We start from the raw sequence: 23,094 nt of genomic DNA, 5'->3' as shown, positions 1-23,094 counted from the left end.
GACTGGGAGTGTGACCACATGGGAGATGACCAGACCTGGGGGCAGCAAGGTGGCCGTGCAGAGGTGCAGGCAGCTGTCTCTAGATGGCTGGAGCCCAGGACGGCTGAGGGGGGACCGCAGGTGAGGGGGTGCAGGGAATCTGGGACTTTGGAGGACAGGGATGCAGGAGGCCACAGGCCAGCTGGTGGGGGCCCCTGCCTGCTGCTGTGCTGGGTATGTCTTCTTGATGCTTCAGAAGCAGTGCGTGTGCTGACTTCCCCAGGGAGCTGGGGCCACCTGACAGGCCCTTCTGAACATCCCTCACCTGGTGAGCCAGTTGGGTCAGCTGGCTCCAGCTTCCTTACCGCTGCCCAATGCCACCTGGGGGCATCAGCAGGTCCCACCCACCACCGCCTGCCCTGGTGGATGAAGGACAAAGCTTGAAGACAGACATGCTCAGAATCCACAGAACACAAGACACAGTGAGAGCTGAGGCGCCGGGTGGGGAGGGGGTGGGGGGCGGAAGCCCCCAGCACATCTGCTCAGCACGGCACAGTGCATCTATAGACACCTGCTCTACTCGGCCTGGTGTGGGAACCGCCCCCCCCCCCCAGCAGGGTTAAGGGCCTCCAGAAGCAGTTGTTGGGGACAATGTGGCTGCCTGAGTGCCTGTACATGGTGGGCTGCAGGCGGATCCCAGAAAAGAATAAGCAGGGCTGCAAAACGGCCTTTAATTCCAGTCTCAACAGTTCAGTTCCACAAGCAGACCTCAGAACAGATATATAAAAATACCCGACGGTAATGGAATAGTTCATGTGGTCCCCTGCCCCCAAGAGCGTACTGCTCTCCACCCGGACCTGCTTCAAGAAGGCTCATTGTCAAAGGACCTTCCAGAAGCGGGTGAGTCCTTCCAAGCCAGCCCAGCCAGGACATCCCTGGGGTCTCCTTGGAGGGTGGCTCAGCCGGACCTCGGGCCAGCGGCTGCACCTCTGCTCAGGGTCATGCAAAACCAGCAGAGAGGTCACATGCCGGTGCCCGGTGCCTGCAGGGATGGCTATGCCTCCTTCCTCCTGGACCACTCCACTCTGGTCAGGGCCCACTCCTTCACCCCTCCACCTCCCTAACCCCCACAAGAACCTCTCCCCACTGGCCAGGCTCAGACTTTGTGGTGCAGCCATCACAGTGGGGAGCTGGAGGTCTCCTTCCACAAGCAGCTCCGTGTCAGCTTAGAATAAATAATCTGTGGTGTATAGAATTTCTGTGACCGCACTGAGGACCCAGCCTTCAGGCACCTAGCCTGGGACCCTCGGGCAGCAGGGGACCTATCCATGCTCTGGCTTTAAGACAAAGGGCTGGTTTCCGCAGGTGCCAGGCCACAACCCCACAGCCCAGGCCACATGCACAGTGACCCTGGCCAGGCTGGATGGGAGCAATGGCCACTAGGGATTGTCACACCGGCCCAGGAGTGCAGGCTGGGTGGAGAAACCCACAGAGAGACCGAAGAGGAAGTGGCTGGAGAGGTTCAAGGTCTGCCTCTCCCCTGCCCGAGTGCCAGCAGAGGCAAGAATGCGGACGGCAGCTGGTCTCTGGGCTGCCTCTCACAAACACCGGGTTTTCTCAAAAACACAGAACAGAGGCACAGCAAACTCAGGAGCCAGTGTGAGAGGAACCGCACAGAAGAGAGAAACAAATGGAAAAACACGCTGATGTGCCGAGAGCAGCACACTCGTATGTCTTTAAAACTCCTGTTGAATGTCAGATACAATGCTTTTCAACATAAAAAACAAATGTGCACCTTCTATGAACCTACACAGTACAGTCACAGGTAATGACGTGAAATTTAAAAAAAAAATAAAATAAAATAAAGTGTTTCTTTTCTTTAAAAGCCTGTTGGGAAGTATACCTTCCACAAGAGCCAGGAAAATAGAACCCACAGACAGAAGGAGGCAAATGGCCTGCCCGGCCCCCAGAGCGCAGGCATGGAGCACTGCCACCGCCTGCTTCAGCATCGCCGATTCCGTTCTTCTAGGAGCTGGTTATCAAATATTTCTTTTTCCCTGCAAAAACAAAAGGAGATCACTTCATTTTACTCAGTAATTTTGTTTTAATAAACGTCAACAATCTTCCAAGGCAACAGAAATAAAAGCAGAAATAAACAAATGGGACCTAATCAAACTTACAGGTTTTTGCAAGGCAAAGGAAACCATCAGCTTACAGACTTGGAGAAAATATTTGCACATGATGTGACTGCCAAGGGCTTAATCTGCAAAATATACTAACAGATCGTACCACTCCATAACCAAAAAACATACAAACAACCCATACCACTCCAAAACCAGAAGACAAATGATGCAATTGAAAAATGGAGAGGACTTACATAGACATTTCTCCAAAGAAGACAGATGGCCAAAAGGCAGATGAAAAGATGCTCAACATCACTCATTATAGAGAAATGCAAATCAAAACTACAATAAAGTCTCACTTCACACTGGTCAGAATGGCCACTGTTAAAAAGTCTACAAATAACAGATGCTGGAGACAGTGTGGAGAAAAGGGAACCTTCCACTGTTTGTGGGAATGTAAATTGGTACAGCCACTGTGGAGAACAGGATGGAGGCTCCCCTCAAAATTATTAAAAATAGAGTTGCCGTATGATCCAGCAGTCCCACTCTTGGACAAATATCCAGATAAAACTATAGTTCAAAAGATAAATGCACCCCAATGTTCATAGCAGAACTAATGACAGCAGCTAACACATGAAAGCAACTTAAATGTCCATCAACAGATGACTGGATAAAGATGTATACACATACATGATGGACTACTACTCAGCCATGAAAAAGAATAAAATAATGTCATTTGTAGCAACATGGATGCAACTAGAGATTATTATACTAAGTGAAATATTTGTAGTTTTTTTTTTTTGCCACACAGCATGCTGTGCCGGATCTTAGTTGCCAGCTACAGATGGAACCTGATCCCAGTAGAGAGAATGTGGTGTCCCAACCACCCAGGAAATTTCCATGCTAAATGAAGTAAATCAGATGGAGAAAGACAAATACTGTGTGATATCACTTTATGTGTGGAATCTAAAATATGACACAAAAGAACTTCTTTACAAAACACAGACTTCACAGACATAACTTATTGTCATCACAGGGGAAGGGTTAGGGAAAGGATCAATTAGGAGTTTAAGATTAACAGATGCAGACTGCTATGTATAAAATAAATGTCAAAGATTAACTATAAAGCACAGGGAACTACACTCAATATCTTCTAACAAACTGTAGTGAAAAGAACCTGAAAAAAAAAAAGATATATACACAAACATACATACATATATACTGAATTACCCTTTCCCTGAAAATAATGTAATGTTATAAATCAACTACATGTCTATTAAAAACGAACAACCCCCGTCATCCCTTAAACAAGAATTGAGTGTTCAGTGGGGACACGGTTTCTGTTTGGGGATAGTGTCCTGGAGATGGCGTGGATGCTACACGACAATATGAATGAGCTTAATACCACTACGATGTATGTTTAAAAGTAGGGAAGGTGGTGAATATTATGTATATTTCACCACAATGGAAAATGAAGTATCAAGTCGGCCTTAAGTGACTATCTATTATCAGGTAGGTGACTGGCCGCTCCTCTCAGGCTAAACAAGAAACATGACCCTGAGGGGGATGCCCTTGAGGGAAATGGGACACGGCAGCCTAAGGACCCCACAAGGAGACCTGACCTTGTCTCTGTGTGAAGGTTCAATGACCTGTGTATAAGAACCTAAATGCAACTATGGTGTGAGAAGACGGGGGAGGTGGGTACATTGGGATAGACCCGCTGGACAACTAAAACCCAGCCCAATGGAACCCTGGCCGCCCAGGCTCAGCCGCTTGGACTGTGTCCCCAAGGCAGCAGACAGTGACTTGTGCAGCCCACAGCCCGCCCCCCACCTCCCCCCCGAGACAGGACACCCTCTGACTGGCGCCTGATCTTGAGGGAGGCACTGGATGGTGAGGGGCCACTTGGACCTCGGTCTCCAAGAGCACCTTCTCTCTATGCAGTTACAGGGATGGCCAGCTGACCACTGAGACCAGGGACAGACTCCATTGTGAGCGCCTGCTCGGCCCTGGCCCAAGACCCTAGTTGAGTCTTCAGCCTGTCAGGGCCACGCGGCCGGCCTGCTCCCAGCCAGCCTGGCAGCCGGCCCAGAGCCGGGATTAGGGGCTGGGAGGCCAGCCCGGGGCGGCTCACCATGGATGTAGAGGAACATCTTGATCACTGCATTATTCCTGCCAGCCAGGGACGGCAGGCAGCAGCTGCCGCTTAATCTTAAGGTTTCCTCAAACAGCCATGGCAGTGAGGTGACCGGGGGAGGACAAGGGGGAGGTGGACGTCAGCCCTGAGGATCAGTTCGGATGAGGTGGGCGCAGCTCTGCCCACTCAGACCAGCGGCCCAAAGGCCCAGCCACCCGCATGCAGAGACAGAGCCCTCGGGACACAGTGTGTGGCCCACCTACCGGGAGCTCAGCGCCGGTCCTCGGATGTACTTCTCCTCGGCCGTCTTGTAGTCCACTGCGTCTACTGCTGAGATCGCGCAGATGATGGCCTGCAAAGAGGCACCACGGGTCAGGCTTGGGCCATGTGTGGCCACTCACACCAGGCTTGGAGACCACCATAAAGGCAGACAGTCCAGTCACCAGGGCCCTCCCAGCACCGGACTCACACGCATGTACACCATCTGCGAAATCTCTGCTCCCAGTGAAATCAACAAGATGAGAGTTCATGGCACTCAAAGCAGAGAAAGGCAGGACCCAGGATGTCCCTGGTGCCAAGTGGCTAGGACTTGGTGCTCTCACTGCCAAGGCCAGGTTCAATCCCTGGTCAGGAACTAAGATTCCATAAGCAAGATAAGCAGTGCCCTCCCCCACCTCCAAAAAAGGCAGGCCACCAAACAAAAAGCAGCTGTAAAAATCTGAGTGAACCAAAACAAACCAAAAACACAAAGTGGTAAACTGAATACACATTAGATGTCTGGTATCACAGGATCACTGTTAGTTACTCCAGAAGAAAGTGTATTGCAGTCACTTCAAAATTCTTACAAAGTCCTTCTCGTTCCAACCAGGGGTCCCTCACCCGGGCACCGCTGACATGGGGCCATCCTGGGCTGTAGAGGGTGGAGCAGCGTCCTGTTCCATGCCAGGAGCACCCGACTTGTGACAACCTCAGAAGCCCTCAGTGTCCCCAGGGGGCAGGGTCACCCTTCCTACACTCACATTACAGTGTGTCCAGAAGAAGGGGCTGGAGGAGCATATGGAGCAAGGCCACTGCTGCAGATGGGAATGGACACATGAGGGTTCACAGAGCTGCTTTATTTTTTAACGTACTTGAAATTCTCTGCGGTTACAAAGCTCAGTGTTCCTGAGCCTTCTGGCACAGTCCCACACGTTCTGTTCCCATCCACAGTGCCCTCTCTGAACTGAGGCTCAGGTGGCACCAGGTTCAGGGAAGAGGATGGAGAACGACACCCGGCCCCTCCACCCCGCTGCACGCCCTGGGAAACCTTCCCCACACACACACACCCTGCGCACGGAGGGCCCGCTGACCACTCACCTCAGGCAGTAACACGTCCAGGATGAAACGGATGCCGTCTCCGTGCCCACGTGCCAGCAGCTGGCAGCCCGCCTGCTTGTACACGCCCTGCAGGTACTTGACCACCAGGTCCAGCTGCTCCTCGTCCTCCAGGTATGTCTCCACACAGGTCATGTACTGGCCAGAGCTCAAGAAGGTCTTCAGCCACCGGGATGGCTTCCTGTTCCTCAGGATGGCCCGCAGGTGGCTCTCGGCGCCCCGTGCCTTCACAATGTACTCTACCAGCTTCTGGTTGGCCCGATCCCGGGCGGCCCGCGAGCGGTCGGGCAGCACCTTCCTGTAGGCTGGCCTCCTGCCCTGTGGGCTCCCAGCCACAGGCTCCTCGGGGTCTCCCCCACTCAGCTGGGGGAACCTCGTCCCCTGAACGTCCTGCTGGATGGACTTGCGGACAGGGGAGCCTGTGAAGGAAGCAGAAAACTACCCCTAACTGGGCGCCCTCAGCAACCATGTGGGAAGGGGCCAGGACACCCCACCTGGGCAGGAACCCCCAGAGGACCCTCACCGCCCTTTCCAGCTCTGCCCCCTACTGCCCACCCCACGGAACCAGCATCAGCTCATCTGCACTGCTCCATAAGGAACAGTGCCACTGAAAATGCCCAGGACGAGGCAGAGGGGAGGAGCCACCCAGATGCCCCAGCTCTGCACACTTGGCGAGTGGCTGCAAGTACAGACGGTAGGTGGGGGCCCCTCAGCAGGGGGATCCATGGGGCCTGGAGACCCGGGGGCGGCTGCACAGTCAGCCTCAGGCTCAAGACGTGCTGCCCACTGCACACCCCGTCCAGAGATCAGAGAAACTGCCACTTCTCGAGGGCTAGGAAGCAAGTCCTGCTTTGAAGGAGTTGGTGACTTACTTATGTCAGCCGCATAGTATTCCAGGAAAGAGCCGGCGAAGGAGCCACAGCCTGCAGGGCAGGAGGGGTGCTGGTTACACAGGACTGATGGTACCAAGCTGCCTGCCGGGTGTACACCTCGACTGCGATCAGGAACTGGCAGATCACCCTACCCCGCCCTGGGCAGTGAGCCCCTGTGGATGGAAACCACCTGCATGCAAAGGAAACTGTCCTGTTTGGACCCAGGATGGAGAGGAGAAGCCCACCTGAGGGCCAGGCTGTGCTCACCCTGGGGGCGTGAAGGGAAGCCCACATCACTGCCCCAGCCCCACGCACCAAGCCGGACCCTGTAGTCAGTGATGAGGGAGACACACCAGCCGATGGCCTGGGCAAAGTCCTCCCTTGCCTCGTCCTGCAATGAGACCCGGACGGCGGTTGTCAGCAGGAGGCCGCAGGCAGCACCTCCCTCGTCCTATGTCCTCAGTCCCTCGGCCAGAAAGGAACCTGAGCAGGGCTCCCGAGGCACGTCTGAGGCCGAGGCTGCTCAGAAAATGGTCACTCATGGGCCGAGCCCTCAGGGCCAAGAGAGAAGCACAGACCTGAGAACAGGAACGGAGAGACCCCACCCCACTGCAGCCGATGGGCCAGCAGACGGAGGGGACATAGGGTGCGTGAGAGCAAGCCCACAGGATAAGCCTCTGCGCCTGCAACTCCAAACAAACACTCCTCCCAGAGTGTTGGTGGGAGGAGGGTGCTGCCCTCAGGGTGGGAGACCCCTGAGCTGGGAGGACCAGCGAGACCAGCCCAAGACCCACAGGTGTCTGATGGGAGCAGGCAGGAAACTTAGGGTGAGGAGAGGCTCGCTGACAGGCATTTGGGACAACTGGGGTCTGGCCCCAGGACAGACAGCCACTCCCATAGCCCATTTCCAGGAAATAGGAGAATGGCGAGGGATGGCCAGACATCAGGTCATTTATGGACCACATGCCATCTCTGCAAACCTAGGCGTCCCCCTGGTATTTAATGCACATGATCTCAACCTCAATTCCTGCTTTCCTCCTGCCCCCCACCATCATTCCTGAAAGCCCAAGGATGCGCTCCACATAGGTGCCGGCCTTCCAAACAGCCCCCACGTACCCTAGGCCCTAGCTCACTGTCCATGGCCAAGACGCTGCTTCCCAAGCAGGGAAGCCTCATCCCATACAGAGCCTGAACCCTCTGACTGGGCCAAGCAGACGCTGGCATCAAGGTGGAGCTGACATAAAGCACTATCTCAAATTAGACACAGTGCTCTGCCTGCACCAGCTCCCAGGGCGCAGACAGGCGGGTCACAGGGCCATGAGGTGGCCTCCCTGAGGAGCACGGTCCACAGAATCACAACCCCATCTGGGGGCAGCTCAGGGCCCTTGGCCTCAGCCTGAGCCCTACCATCTCCCCTCCAGGGGGCACCCTGTCCACCACCAAACAGCCACCCTGCACAGGGTCAGGGGGAATGGTGGGCAGCCTCCCTGGAGGCTGAGACTTTAGGGTGATGACCTCCAGCAGAGCAGGCGGGGCCGAGTGCCACTCCTGTGATGGCCAGTGTCTGAAAGTACACATGGCGGTGGGGGGGGAGGGGGGGAGCACGCGGACAGGGTTACCAACCACCAAGCCAGCAGCTCAGAGCAGCACAAGGAATCACCCACTCACCAAAAGTGCCTGCTTCTCTTTGCAGTCAAAGTGCTTCAGTCGTCGGAGCAACACTGAGATACTAGAAGCAGAGAGCAGAGATTAATGGGACTGGTGCCATCTCACGACCCAAAAGCAGCCCTCCTCTGGGACAGCCCCACTCATGGGGGAGGAGGCCCCAGGGAGCCAGGCCTGGACCCAGGTGTACCTCCAGGGGTCCCTAGGCGCCCCCCCCTTGGCAGTGGGGTGTTTCTAAGACCGGCTCTGGGCAGACGGTGCTTCTGTCCCACGATAAAGGTCTGTGGGGATTACCGAATGGTCACCTGGCAGGGGGTTGCTCACAAGCCTTCAGGGAGCGAACTGTGCTGTGGTTTGTTGGGGCCCATGGCCATCCGTCAGGGCTGATTCTGGAAGCCGACAAGCAGTCTGGAAAACCCGACTGTCTGGCCAGGTGTCTCAATACAGCCTTTGTGGGGGTGCTCCATCAGGGGTCAACCTCAGGGCCCCCCCACCTAGAGCACTGGGCAGAGCAGATAACGGTGCTTTACCCTCTCCCTCTGGGGTTCATGTTCCCTTCAATGAAGAGCACGCTCGCCTTCTTATCTCTCCGCCTGACGCTCTTGACCTGTAGGCAGACCCAAGAACACAAGGTGTCCAGCACCCAGGACCCAGGAGGCTGTGTTTGAGTTTTCAACACTTTCGTGGTGTCACCTTGTCAAGTGTGTGACAAGAAAGGTGGCTGGCCCGGGGTGACCAGGGCACAGCTGACACCAGGAAATGCTCAGCAAGCACTACCCGGCTCCCAGCACTGTTACAGCTGAGCAGAAGTGGGTGGGGTGGGTTCTGGTCAGTTTTATAAAAGAGGAACCAGCCGCTGTGAGCGCCCTTCCTCCCGCTGAGTCTTTTCAGGCTCAGGGCGCGTTCCTCCTCATTCTGGGGGACAAGCAAAGCGAGCTTGGGGAGGTCCACAGCCAGGGGATGGCTGGCCTGACTACCCCATTTCCTGTACTCACTGGGAATTTACAGTGCTGGCCCCAGTTAACCAAAAGCTCCCCTGGGAACTGGTAAACAGGGAGGGGCACGGAGAAGGCTGCCAACCACAGGGGGACATGGTGCCTCCGGCAAGCAAGCACTAGAGGAAGGGAAGGGGCCCTGACGGTCAGGTCCCAACTGCCGAGGAGCTGCAAGGGAGCCAGGTTCACCTGCATGGCCAAGCTTTTTCCACAGACACCATGCAGGTTTAATCCTGTCCTTCCCAAGACCGCCAGTCACGTGCCTGGAAGCCATGCTGACGGCATGAGCCAAGACTCACTACAGCAAAGAAAGCTGCTCCACAGGGCGGAGACCTTCCAATTCACTGCCTCTTCCCCAAATTAAAGACCTATAGCTAGAACCCTGAAATCCTGTCCCTGCTGGAAGAGGACACAGGATAAATTCAGGCAAAAATAGAAGGGGCAAAGGCAGGTAGGTGGTGCCCTGGCTCAAAAATTCTCCACCTGACCCACTGTGGGCACCCTTCAGGCACTTGGAGGAGGTACGACCATGTTTAAGGGTATCCATCCCACTGAGGGTACAGCCAAAACCTCAAACACCTGCGATTACACCCATGGTAGACCCCCACCCTAACCTACAAACCAAAAAACTCAAATGTACAAAATTTAAAACGAGCAAATACTGGGCATTTTTTCAGAGTTGGCCTTTCTAAAGCTGCTTGGTGAAAACCTGACCTACGAGGTTCATTCTCAGCAGTGCCGGGAGGCTGAGACCCCTTGCTTAGGTGAACTTGTCTCTACATTGTTGCTCACGGACCCACCGTTTCACCAGCAGCAACAGTGAAAACCCTGTCCGGGCCCAGTGTCTAGAATGGGGCACCCTGGGCTGCACACTAGGGAACCAACTGACCGAGCGGGAAGCAGAGAGGTGTTCTTACCACGGCCGGCCAGAAGGGGTATTTTTGGTATTTATGCCAGACTAGCATCCCTACTTCAAATGAACGTGGTTCTAGAATTTAAAGGAAAGAAAAAAGCAAAAAAGAGACATGTTAGATCCATATTGAGCACCAGACAAAGCTGCTTGAGAAAACACAACCACAGAGATGCTGCTCAAGCCCAGTGTTAATGTGGTGCCTGGGACAGACCCAAGAGTCGGGAAGGCAGGGTGCACTCCTGACTCTGGAACCTAAGTGCTGGCCACCAGCAGCTGGGGTGCACATGGATTTCCTGGTGGGGACCACGCGTGTACAAGCAGGGGCGCAGTGCCACCTCTGCCACTTTTCTGAGTCTCAGATTACTCCAGGGCAAAGCACTTTTTAAATGTAGCACATAAACAGAAAGGAGACCGTGGCACACAGTGAGGACCCCACACAGGGAGTAAATTTCTGAGAAGCTCATCTGAGAAACTGGGGGCTTTAAAAAGTGGGGGGCGGGGGGAGAATTATTTAAATAATCATATGGTAACTACAAATGATTTCTGAACAAAATTTAACTATATCCTCAACCAAAAAAAAAAAAAACACCCAGAACAAGTAAATAACTCAACGTTAAAAAACCAGGTAACAAAAGCAAGCAGGAACAGAGGCTGCTCGCAGACCCCAGAGTGAGGCTCATGGCCGAGCTGCAGCATATGACGATAGGAAGAGCTTTGAGGGACAGGGGGCCGTGAGGGAGGAAGGGGAGACGCCTGGGGCACAAGTGGAGAGCTGGTCACCCTCGGGAGGAGCACAGGGCCACCCAGGACAACAGTCACAGGTGCAGTCAACCCAAACACCAGCAACCAAAACCCATGGAAGACAAAAGCAGGAGAAAGGAGCTGACTCTAGGGCCTCCGGGGGCTGAGTGACCCCCCCCAGGTGGACAGAAACGCCCTCTGCAGGAAGGTATGGGGCCCCTTTTTGTGCCCGCAGGAACTGACACCAGTGATGCCCCAGGAGCCCACACACTGCAGGCCCCCAGGCTGGATGCATCCAGACCCCCAACAGCAGGGTAGGGCTTGGTGAGTGACCCACACCCCCACCGTCCCTCCCGGTAAAGGATGACCAGCCACCATAAGAACAATCGGAAGAGCCCGTGGGAAATACCCAAGAAAGCGGATCAGCCTTCCAGCCAGGCAGGAAGGGCCCCCAGACCACCCCGTGCAGCTCTAGCCACAGTCTCTGAATGCACAAATATCTCAGGCTAAAAAGATTAAAAAACAAAACAAAACTAGACTACGTTAAGATGAATGGTTAATGGGTGAGTGGAAAACTGAAGCCAGTCCTCAACTGTTTAGTTCAAGGCAACTAACTTTCCCATGGCTGGCTTGAATGCTTGGGCCTGTGTTGGACCCCTGCCCGGGAGGACAGGGCAGCTGACCTGTGCACTGCTCAGCGCTGGGGCGGGGGGCCTGCGTACACCTGGAGGGGGGCGCCCACCCTGCTGTGGGGACACTGTTTGGGAGGGCTGAGAGGCAGCGCCAGGCCACACCCAACAGTGGTGACAGAGCCCATCTGTTCACTTGGCCGCCCTCCGCCATTCCCTCCAAATGGCGTCCTGGGAGCCTCCCCCACCCCCCGGCATGTGTTTGTCCTTGAGAGAGGGGAGCCAGGGCTCCCTCTCTGTGAGGTCTGGGTTCAGGACAAAAGCCAAACAGCGAAGACATCTTCCCCAGGACAGGGGATGTCAGGGACCTCACCCCAGGAAGGTGCCAGTCACTCACCGTGATACAGCAGGATTCTTGGGGGCTCCTCGTCATCCTCGTCCTCCTCCAGGAGAGAGTTCACAGCGCTTGGCTCCATAAACTCTTCAGACAATGGTCGGGCTGCCAACAAGGATAGATCAGACCTTACTAGTCACAGTCCTGGGGACTTACCCAGGGAACACCACCCCCTGATCCCTGAACATCAGCTCAGAGAGCAAAGCCACCACAACGTGGACTTGCCCTCAGCCTCACTCGGTGAAAGCATGTTCAACAGAGGAAACAGGGCAGGAGTGGCTGCAAGTGCACAGAGGGCAGATGAACGAACCAGGGGCCTGTCCCTCCTAGGGTACACTCGGCCACATGGGGAGGATGCGGCTCTGGGGCTGGCCCCCTTCAAATAGTAGTCCCTGCTTCACTGCCACTGCTGGGGAGGGGGCCCCTTGAAAGGGGAAGAAGAAAGGCAGACACCCGGAGCGAGTGTGGGCAGGCAGAGCGCGGTACCTAGCCATGCAGAAATGAAGATCTCCAAATTAGCATTTCAAAACTAAGTGGGATGCTACAGCATCCCAACAGAGAAAACCATAGCGCATGGCTGCAGCCACACAAAAACACATGCACGCGGGAATCCTGAAAAAGTCAGGGGCCTTTTAAGTGAGTTAATCACTTCTGAGATTCCTGCCAGTTTAACGGGAGTGCATTAGGGCTTCTGCAATGGGAGGAGAAAGGAGTTAATCCTCCGGGAGCAGACACGGCGGTACCGCGGCCACTGTGTGCCCCTCCAGTCCCTCTGCCGCCAAACAAAAATAAAAACACAAGTATGGGAAGCAGTTGAAGTGCTTAGAGCACGGTGGAGAGACAGAGAGAGAGAGGCCCCAGGAAACTTCTACTCAGGATCTGTTCTAGTAATGATCTCATTAAGATCTGGGGCCTGGCTCTGGATCGGCCACGGGAGAACCCACTGCCAACCTCTCCCAACTCACCCTCTTGGGGCCTTTACCTTCCTCCAGTGGCCGGGTGTCTGCTGCCTCCTCTGTGGGGCCGAGCTGAGCAGGGCTGTGGGGACTCATGTGAGCCCTCGGCCTCTGGCCACTGTCCAGGCCCAGGTGCTCTGCGGGACAGCCATCCAGGGGACTCAGGTCCCTGCCTCCGGGAGGCGAGCACAGCGCTGCCGGGCCGGGCCCTGTCTCACCATCTTCCTGGCCGGCTCCCTCTGAGGATGGAGCCACTCTCTGACCTGAGCGGGGTCCCTGTGCCGGGTTCCTCCCTTGTTTACCGAGGGGTGTCATCCAGTCTGCCCGCTGTTTTCTGGATGCCTCCCTGTCCTGAGCGCCACCGCTGGCTGAACACACAGCAGGGGCATCCAGGCCTCCACTCCTCTTGAGCCCCTCCTTGTGGTCCACTCCGTACTCCAGATCCTCCTCACCAGCTGGCAGGCCGAACAGCCTCTGGGACACGCGTTCCCTCTTTGTTGGCCCCGGACTGCCCGCCGTGTCTTCAAGGAATGATGGGGAAAGGCTAGGCTTGGGGGGCCAGGAGGCTGGTTCCATGGGCTTCACTCTTGGAGGCCGAGGGGTCGTTCCTTCCCTGGAAGAGCTCCCCTGTCTTTCGTTCAAGACATCCAGAGCCACGCGGAGTGACCGCCGGTAGGTCAGCTCCTCCAGGGGCGCAGCAGGAGTCCCGTCCTGCGAGGCTGTGGGACAGAGGAAGAGGAACAAAACCTGGTGATGAGTGGGCCCCAGGCTCCAGCACCCAGCAACACCCTGCCAGCTCTGGTGTGTTGCCAAAGCTGGTCCTCACACCTGAAGAGGGGGTGATGCTTCTCACCGGCATATTCCCCAGAACAGGGACTTGGGTATCAAACCACAGCTGGTTCAGGGCTGCAAGGCTTCCTTTCCCCAGAAAGCACGCTGACTGAGCCTGCCCTGCTTGGGCTGGTATACTCCTCCAGATTTCAAAACAATACTGCCCACAAAATGTATTCAGATATTTCTCAAATCCTCTCTCAGCCTTACAATTTCAATTCAATCAGGGTCAATAAATAAAGGACACTGCTGGCAGGGTATTTTCGGGTAGGGGCGGCAGGGGTGGGGGTGGGTAAGAACAGCTGCCTAAAAGGCTCTTTGTGGGCCAGCAAATTGTCCACACTTCCCTGCAAGGGCGTTTCAAAGCCAGTGGACGGCATCGCAGGTGCAGAGATTCCGGCCTGACCTCCCCACCACCACAGTTTATTCATTCATTCCCATGCGCGGCTCTGGCACCCTTTATTTGAACAAGATGACGGACGCAGTATCAGAACACAGCAGGCATAAATAACACCTCCTTCGGCACAGGACTCTGCCCTGTTTAATATTAAAGGCGCCCACAAACACCAGCCCCCCAACACGATCTGCACGAACAATCAGGGCGGCCGAGAGGTGGTGTTGGATGCTGCCTGAGCTGGGCACCCCGCTCTGAGCCAAAGCCATTCCCTGAAAATGCAGGAAAACAGACCCTATTTCCCAGTCGCCGCTGGGAGATCCTGGGCAATCTTTTCACAAGACAGAAAATTCTCTGCATGTGGAATAAGCTCTTAGGTAGGCACCCAGTGGGTCTGGGAGTGGGCAGTGCACCAGGGGTTAAGCTCAGCCAGACTCCAGCCAGGTCTGTCTCACCTATGACACTGACCCTTGAGGGGATGGGAGTCAGGGCTCCACTACCAGCCTGCCTCGCCCTGCCCTTGCCCTTGGCCCCCACATCCCTGCAGACACCAATGGCAAAAGGCTGATGGCAGTGACACCGTTTTTTTCTCCCCTAGGCTTGGGCAATAAAATGTAAATATACACCCAACTGCTTCTTAAACCTTGGACAGAGGCCAGACCAGCAACAGAACCGTTTTACAGTCTTACTACAGATAAGTGGAAAAAAAAAAAAAAAACCCACACAGAAAGAGAAGCCTCTTGCCCTTTCTTGGGGGAGGCGCACCCCTTCTGAGTGCACTGCAGGCTGTGGACGGAGCCAGCGGGCCCTCATGCTGCTGTCACTGGCCATCCGGGGGCCAGGGGGGCGGGGAGGGTGGGTCAAGGACAGGATGGGCTCGAGAAGCAGATTCTAGAAGGTTAGAGACAGCAACTCCTCTAGTTCACGGAAATCACGTTTCCTTGAAGGAAGGGGAGAGACAGGGAACGGGGTCGCTCTGCATCCAGAAGGCCAAGTCTGTTTTCTCCCAGAACGCCCCGTGATCTTGCCAGACCTCACTGGGACGGAAAAACACACTCTCACCTAATGAGGAGGCGATGTCTTCGATGTGCACCTTTCTCAGGACCTTGGCTTCCGCGCTCTTCACCTTAATCCTGCGGGGACAGGGATGCCCGTTATGCGCTACCAGCAATGCCACCGAAACCTTCGCAAACATATTTTGCTTTAGATGACAAAAGAATCAGATTCGTTTTCTTCTTTCGCACCCTTCCACTCAAACCAGGAGTCACTGCCAACAAGGAATTCAAGCGCCTGAGGTTAGAGGCAGCGAGGACCCTTGTGAATGTGGCTTTTTTTTTTTTTCCTTTCCCCTTTTAAGACAGAAAAAGGCTGGTTGGATTTAAGAGTAAAAATGAATTCAAATTGTGACTTTTAGGAGGTACATCCCACTTTCAACTGCACAAATAACTCCTTTGTTAGATTTCCAGAGTGGATGATAATGTCACTAAAAGCTGTTTACAGCCCAGCAGGTGTGTTTTAGTTTAAAAGGATGTGCTTCCCTTTTAAACTCGAGTATTCAATTACTTTCCCAGCCTCAGGGAAAGTGTGAGCTGCGGACTAAGCAGGCTTAGGATCGGCTCTAAAGAAAGAAGGATGGGGACCCAGAGACGCAGGAGCAGGGGCTGACCCTGTTTCATTTTCTACTTAGAATCAGGAATTCGCCCATCAGAAATGCGCAACCTGGGCCATTTTAATCGTCCCCAGTCATCTGTGTCCTTCCACCATGGGATGTAACATGCTACCCTGCGCCCTCCATGCATCTGCCTTCTGAATGCTAAACAACAGTTTCTTATTACAAGCACAGGCTCAAACATCAAATATCCCAGAACGCAGGGGGCTGACACACGTTTCTGAAAGAAAGTCACACAAACCTATCCGTAGGAAAGAAACAGGCCTACCTGAACCCCAATGAGAGTCTACCAGCATATAATTTACACCCATCCCATTTTTGTACTGATCTCTCTGGATATCAATACCACATAGAGATTCTTCAATTTCCAAACGTACATAAAATAAAATTGGTTGTTTTCCTCTTCGGGTTACTGTGGCCACATTGATAAACAAAGAAGTGAGAAGACTTAAGAGCAGACTTCGCTTTTTTTTGGCGGGGGGGTGGGGTATCACAAATCCCATGCAGGGGGACTACAAAAACACAACACTTAACTTTTTGTCTAAGGAGAGTATCTGAACGTTTAGAAAATATCCTTTTTTCCTCTTATTTTTGGCTGACTTTTCAGTTCCGGCCAGGACCTACATTAAAAAAAAAAATACAACCTTGTTACAAGGCAAAAAACACAGCTGACCCTGACAAGCAGTAGCAACATATAAAAACAAATGCAGTGGATGATTCTTAAAGAATATAAGATAGGACTGCAGACACAGGGAAACTGAGGCACAAGGAGACAGCAGCAGACCGATACCAGAAGCAGGGTCTTGCCTCAAGATTTGGCCCTCTTCCCACCACTGTTGGAAAGCGTCCCCAAGACAGTCCTGTTATTTACTATCAGGGCTGCTTGCCAAAAATTTCCTTGAGTTACAGCCTTACATGCCTTTTTATAGCTGACACTGCTAAATTCTTTTTTTTTTAAAGCGTGAGAAAAAAAAAAAAGACACTTCCAGAAGTGTAACCTTGTAAGCACTCGACCAAAACCCCATTAGACCAGGAGCAAGGACCAGTGCCAACAGATCTGAGCACCAACTGTTCAAACTCAATTATTTTGCTGAAGCAACTCCTAGGTATCTCCTGATAAAGATTTTACTTGTCACCCGAAAGTCATTTCTTATTCCTGAAATTACAGAATAATGGTTGTCACCTTTGCGGGCCATAATCGCTTTTTCCATCTGCAAAGGACATACTTGGCATCCGTCATGATTTAGACTCATGTGGCAAGTGGTAATGATTTGGCACAAACAAAGTACTTGAAGGTCTGACGCGATGTGCCCTGCAACAAAATTTGCACGGTGGTTTATAACATCATTTGCTTCCCGATTCGACGCAACCACAACTCTTAAGGGCGAAGGTGAGCCTGGCTGATCCTCAAGTAGATGGTTCAATTCCATCATCCTGTACCGAGGGGCTCCATGCCAAAAAGAAATGACTGGCCTTGATGCCTGGGGAGGCGCCTGGATTATTTTAACAAATAAAATTCAGTCAAATCCCCTCCCAAAGGTTCCGCCTAGATTATTTTTAAAAGGCTCCTGAATAAATCGTCCCCGTGCTGAGGGCCTGCCTCTGACCTCAGCACGACAGGCGTTTTAAATGGTCAAAGCTTACAACCCTCCCGTGTTTGGGGAGCTAACAATTGACCCCGGCGCAAAAAAATAAAATCGGAGGAAAACGACTGCTCTTAAAGGACGGGGACAGCTGCGGGCCATTCATTACATCAACCAGGAAGGCTGATCTGGCTGCTGACAGAAAAGAAGAGCTGGGGGGTGGGGGTGGGGGTTCGTTTGTGCAAAGTTGGGGGGGGGGTTCACCACAGCAGGAGACTGGGCCCATTAGCAGGGGAGGGGGATTCAGGCAATAGAGGTGGGGATTCAGACAGCAAGGAGGCGATTCAGAGAGAGGAAGCCAGGTTCACCGAGCAGAAGTACGGGCGCAGACAGCAGAGGGTGGGTTCAGGGCAGGGAGGAGGGGGCTCAAGAAGCAAAGGAGAGGCTTTAAGGCGCAGAGGAAGAGGTTCAGGCAGAGGAGGAGTTCAGTGAGCAAAGGGTCAGAGAGCAGAGAGATTCAATGAAGAGAAATGGGAGATCCGCTGCACGGCGGATCACCGCCCCGGGGAGTCTCTTTCGGGGTTCGCCCCTCCCCCCAGGCCCAGACCCGCCGCCACGGCCGGCCCGAGGGGCGCAGCCTGCCGGGCTCACCAGGCCCCTGGCCTCCCCAGTGCGGCGTCCCCGAGCCCGGTGCTGGGGGCGAGGAAGCCGCGGCGGCCTAACGGCGGTGGCACCCGCGCCGCCCCAGGCGCCGCCGCCCGCGCCCGCGCTCCCGCTCACCGCCTCCGCCGCCGCAGCCGCCGCCGCTCCCGCGGGCAGGGGGCGGAGCCAGCCTGGCGTCGGCGCCAAGCCCCACCCCCGTCGTCGACCAATGGGACGCCCGCGTTCGCGCTGTGACCCCCGCCCCTTCCGCCCCGCAAGGCGCAGAGTGACGGGCGGGCGCGCGCGCGAGGCTGACTGACGGGCGCGGGGCGCGATGGCTGGAGCTAGGTGGGCGGCGACGGCGGCGGCCTCCATCTTCCCGGCTCAGGCCCCGCCGTCTTCCGCCTGTGCCCGTCGGGTCCGCGCGGCCCTCGAGGCCCCTCCCGCCGAGGCCCTGGAGGAACCATTGAGAGCCTTACAGAACTTTCCAAGGCCGGAGGTGCCTGACGTGAGGCGCCACGGCGGTTCCTACCAGCGTCCACCAGAGGAGGGGTCGTGCGTTTTCACAAATGACCCACTCGTGTGGGCAGTGACCCGGGAAGCAGCTACCACGCTGGGGCCTGCCTTCCCGCTGTGGAGTCGGTGTGAAGACACTGTGCTGTGAGATGTGCGATGTAGCGAGCCCACAAACGGCTCCCGCCCCCACCTCAGCTCCGAGTGTGTCTGTCCCGTCAAAGGCAGAAGTTGGGATTCAGGGTGGCCCGTTCGGGAACCTGTGCTGCTCGGCCGCCTCGTTCTGGGAAGTTTTGTGTCAAACGTGGCGGGTCCCTGGGGCCCAGCCCACGCAGGGACAGGTGACCGCTTGGCCCGTCCCGCGGGGATCAGAGTCTGGGTTAACGAGGTCGAGGTGACCAGTGGGGTTCCTTCATGGCCTCCTTGCCTGAATTAATGGAAATATCGTGGGAGGGGGCAGGTGTGTCAGTTCTTTAGCGATTTGGATGTTCTGTTTCCGTCGTTTTAGAAAATACCAGATTGCGGACTTCTCTGGTTGTCCAGTGGCTAAGACTGAGCTACCAATGCCGGGGGCCAGGGTTCCATCCTTGGTCAGGGAACTAGATTCCACATGCCACAGCTGAGAGTTCACAAAACTAAATGTCCCACATGCTGCAAGGAAGATCCCACGTGAGGGCAACTAAGACCCGGCCCAGCCAAATAAAGATGTTTTAGAAAAGAAAATACAGATTCCGTCCTGATACAGGCTCCCTTGCTAGGGTGTGTGTAAATACGTTTTCATCTTTGATTCGGTTCATGGTTCAGGAACAAACTTAGTGTGTTTTTCTTCCCATCATCAAATTAACAAAGAGGAGAGAACTCAGGCCCTGCCCCAGCACCGGCTGTGAGATAGCACTAATTCGGGGCTGCTGGGACGTGTGAATTGGTACCTTTCTGGAAAATGACTTGATGTTATCTGTCAGATTCCTCAGAAATGCTTCAGACCCTCCAACCCTGCAGTTTCCACTTACAGGGACATCATAAGAATATAATCAGATGTGCACAAAGATGTATGTACAGCAGTGTTTTATGCAATGTTACTTGGAAAAAAATCAGGAGGCCCTGAAATGTCCAGCAATAGAGGTCTGGTTAGCAAAAACACAATGGAAGCTATTTTTTTAAAATGTGTTCAGTCTCAAGAAATGTTTATGATACATTTCCAGTAGAAGGGAAAAATTTTAAATTAAAGCCAAACAGACTTCCAAGAAGGATGGATCTTGTTAAAGGATGTTCTCTCATCAACTTTGCCAGTCATTTGTGCCGCTTTAGAAGGAGGCCCTTTGCTGCAACTGTGAGTCTCAATGATTTGGGGCATGTATTTATTCTTGAAACGAAGATTTGAATGACTACTTGGTGACAGGAACTGGGCATATAGTGGTGAGGAAAACAGCGCTTGGGGAGCTCAGCCTTATGGGGAAGACATTTAATAAAATCACAAGTAACATTGTAACACTTTTTGCTGCCACTACTATAAGTGCTTTATAATTAATGTTATTTAACACAAGAGCTCTAAAAGGATGGTGTAATAATAAGCCCCGTTGTTTCAATTATCACTGTGCAACAAAGCATCATGAAGCATACACAAAGATGTATACACTTAGCCAAAAGAACCGATTTGTTTGTTCACAGGTGTGCAGTCTGGCCTGAGTTCGCCTATGTGGTTGTTCTGTCGGTCTCGCCAATGGCCACATCGGTGCTTGTGTTCAGCAGAGCCTGGGACGGTGGGGTTTGCCTCTCTCCAGATGCTCACTCCTTCAGGGAAGCTGACTTCTGGCTTACACGACTGCTCAAGGTTCCCAGGACCACAACAGTGGACACTGCAGGTCCTTTTTAAGGCATAAATTCTGAACTGGCCTGGCTTTACTTCGACCACGTTCTCTTGGTGAAAGTGAGCCTCGGGCCCAGCTCAGCTATAAGAGGAAAGGATTATAACAGCAGACGTGAATCATTGGGCATCACTGCACCCAGCCATAGTACAGACAAGGAAACCAAGATAGAAAAAGGTTAAATCACCTGTCTAAGGCAGAGCTAAGGTTAAAAACAGAAAGTCTTGCTGCAGAGTCCAGAGTGTTAACCACTGCACCATAAGATAAATACAGGTTGTAAAGAAGTTTGTACAGGAAAAGTGCAGGGAACCCTGAGAATAACAAAGACAACTTTGTCTGGAGTGAGGGGGTGGGGGGTCAGGATAAAGGAAATAACATTTAACCCTGAAACCTGATGACTAAATGGGTTGGGAGCAAGCTTTCAGAGCTTCAGATCAGATCAGATCAGTTGCTCAGACGTGTCCGACTCTTTGCGACCCCATGAATCGCACACGCCAGGCCTCCCTGTCCATCACTGACTTTCAGTTTCAGAGCTTAGGAAACTGCAAAGGCTCTGGCGTAGCATTGGGCCTAACTGCACAGAAGAACTGAGTGAAGCCTGGTGAGGTCAGGACCAAGGTGTGAGGGTAGAGTGACATGCAAGAGTCCCTTGGGGCTTGGATGTGCTCTCGGAGGGTTTTGGGGGTTTTCCAACTTATTATTTTGAAATAATTATAAATTCATAGAAATTTGCAAAAACAGTACAGAAATTTGCAAAAACAGTGTACCTGTCACCCAGCTTCCTCCTAAGGTTATAGCTTATGTAACTATAGTGTAAAAACCAGGACAGTGACATGGGAACAGTCTGTGTAGATTCCTGTAACCACAAACCCAGTTACAGGACATTTCTGTCCCCATAGAGAGCTTCCTCCAGCTACCCCACCCACATAGACTGCCCCCCACCCCACTGCCATGCCTCACCCCTGGGCTCTAGGACTCTTCTCTGTCTTTGTCATCCTGAGAATGCTCTATAGAGGCGACAGCACAGCCCGGAACCTTTGGAGCTGTTCTCCCCCTCAGCACAGTACCCAGGAGATGCCTCTGAGCCCACCCGCGAATCAGGACTGCCTTCCTTTTTGTTACTGAGCAGTAATCCATACTGAACACATGCTGGGTGACCTCCCTATCTTAAGGTGCCTAACCTCATCCCACCTGCAGAGTCCCCTCTATCATCTCACATGATATATACGGAATTTCCAGAGAGGAAGGGGTGGACATCTTTGGGGCCCATCTGCCCACAGCAGGGGGTCGAGAGGCAGTCGACGGCCTGAGTCACCTAGACTGTTGTACCAACTCTGTCCCATATCCCACATAGGGTCCAAACAGACCCTCCCAGTAATGCCTAGGGAGCAGGCCGGTTGGGAGAGCTGTCTTTATTCTGGGAACCACCTTCCCAATTAAAAACAGGGGTCTTCCATTTGGGGGAGAAGGGATATTGGGAGGCAGCTGAGAAGTCACAGCAGAAGCTATCCATACCTCACCCCTGTGTAACCCAGAGCAATATTTTTGTTACTCAGGACCCTTACTTGTAGCACGTAAAATAGAGGGGAGGCTGGCTGTGACTCTGGGGGCCAAGGGAAAAAAAACAAAGAGAAAGGCACCTGCACATCCTGAATCGCTCCTACCAAGACCACAGGTGCCAACAGCCAGCAGCCACACCTCTAGCCGTGGTGCCATTGGATATCCCCCCGCTCTCACTGTCAGTGTCTTTCTGTGGCAGGCAGAGTCCTAAGCCAGTCCACAACGGCTCACACCCTTGAGTATGGGTAAAACCTGCCATATGATCCTTTGATACTCTGGCAAAGGCAAAAGGATTTTCCCAACGGAATGAAGGTCCCTAGTCAGTTGACCTGTAGTTAATTACAAGGGAGATTATTGTGGCTGGGCTTGGCCAGATAGAAGGAGCCATTTAGCAGAGGAAAAGACTAGGGTACCCTAGAGACTGCAAAGGCTCTCCTGTGGTTCACGGGGAGGAAAGATGCCCCGAGTGCCAGGAAAGAAGTTCAGTCAATGACCTGTGAACTTGGAAAAGGCTCCAGCCTCGGATGCAACACAGCCACCGTGACACCTGAATGACCATGGGGACCCTAGCAGAACACCCAGTCATGCAAGCCCAGGCCCCGACCCACAAAACTTTCAGAAGGTGGTGTTTTAAGCCACCATGTTTGGTGCCTGCTGCATGGTGTCTCTTGGTCCACTGAGGCAAAGCTCCATCTTTGCCTCACCTGCCTTCCTCTGTTTCCATGCTCCCCAGGCCACATCCCCCTCCAATCCCAGCTCGAGTTTCAGGAAGCCCTCCTGGGAGCCTATCCCGGGAAGCTGGGTTCTCCCTCTGAGACCACAGCCAGTCTGAACCTAAAGCTTGGTGCTCACTGGCACTGCTCCCATCTGTGTGGTCCTCTCTCCTCCATGCCCACATCCTGCCCACTTGATACAGACGTGGTCAGGGCACTTGCTTTGATGACATATGAGCAGAGCACCATGGCAAGCATGCATGTCCCCATTTCCCCTTTCTATCCACCCTGGGGACTGGCTCTACTGCTGATGCTGGCTGCCTCACTAGCTGGGCCTGCGATGGAGGAAGACAGTGACACGCAGAGGGACCCTGTCAGCTCTGGTGGATGAGCGCCCCTGGATGCAGACAGTGGTATCCATGAGCTCACATTTGTGGAGATGTTGAGATTGAGGCATGGGCTGGGCTGGTTCTCTCTGGGGACTTGGAGAAGCTGCTTCCTCCCAGCTACTGGGGCTCTAACTATCCTTAACTTTGTAGACACACC

General features: G+C 53.7%; 1 protein-coding gene across 6 annotated transcripts; it reads right to left on the bottom strand.

Annotated features, from left to right (window-relative positions):
- Positions 1–696: 696 nt before the first annotated feature.
- PWWP3A (PWWP domain containing 3A, DNA repair factor) lies at positions 697–19,178 on the bottom strand. 6 transcript variants are annotated; one of them, XM_055553207.1, is made up of 15 exons: positions 18,604–19,178; positions 16,856–16,984; positions 16,207–16,292; positions 15,066–15,136; positions 12,805–13,497; positions 11,826–11,927; positions 10,063–10,133; positions 8,681–8,757; positions 8,154–8,214; positions 6,753–6,876; positions 6,486–6,536; positions 5,596–6,032; positions 5,259–5,312; positions 4,503–4,591; positions 697–2,036 (listed from the first exon to the last, which is right to left on the bottom strand). In XM_055553207.1, exons 2-15 carry the CDS (start codon positions 16,910–16,912, stop codon positions 1,982–1,984), a joined length of 2,028 nt encoding a protein of 675 aa, XP_055409182.1. In that variant the 5' UTR covers positions 16,913–16,984; positions 18,604–19,178; the 3' UTR covers positions 697–1,981. The 6 variants fall into 6 exon arrangements, with proteins under 6 accessions (XP_055409182.1, XP_055409173.1, XP_055409166.1 ...); XM_055553198.1 differs by lacking the exon at positions 18,604–19,178 and adding an exon at positions 18,036–18,168; XM_055553191.1 differs by lacking the exon at positions 18,604–19,178 and adding an exon at positions 17,907–18,047.
- Positions 19,179–23,094: the final 3,916 nt, after the last annotated feature.

Source organism: Bubalus kerabau, chromosome 1 (assembly GCF_029407905.1).
Source record: "Bubalus kerabau isolate K-KA32 ecotype Philippines breed swamp buffalo chromosome 1, PCC_UOA_SB_1v2, whole genome shotgun sequence".
Taxonomy (NCBI): domain Eukaryota; kingdom Metazoa; phylum Chordata; class Mammalia; order Artiodactyla; family Bovidae; genus Bubalus; species Bubalus kerabau.
Note: the sequence above shows the minus strand (reverse complement) of the source record. Positions and strands in the feature narration are given on the sequence as shown.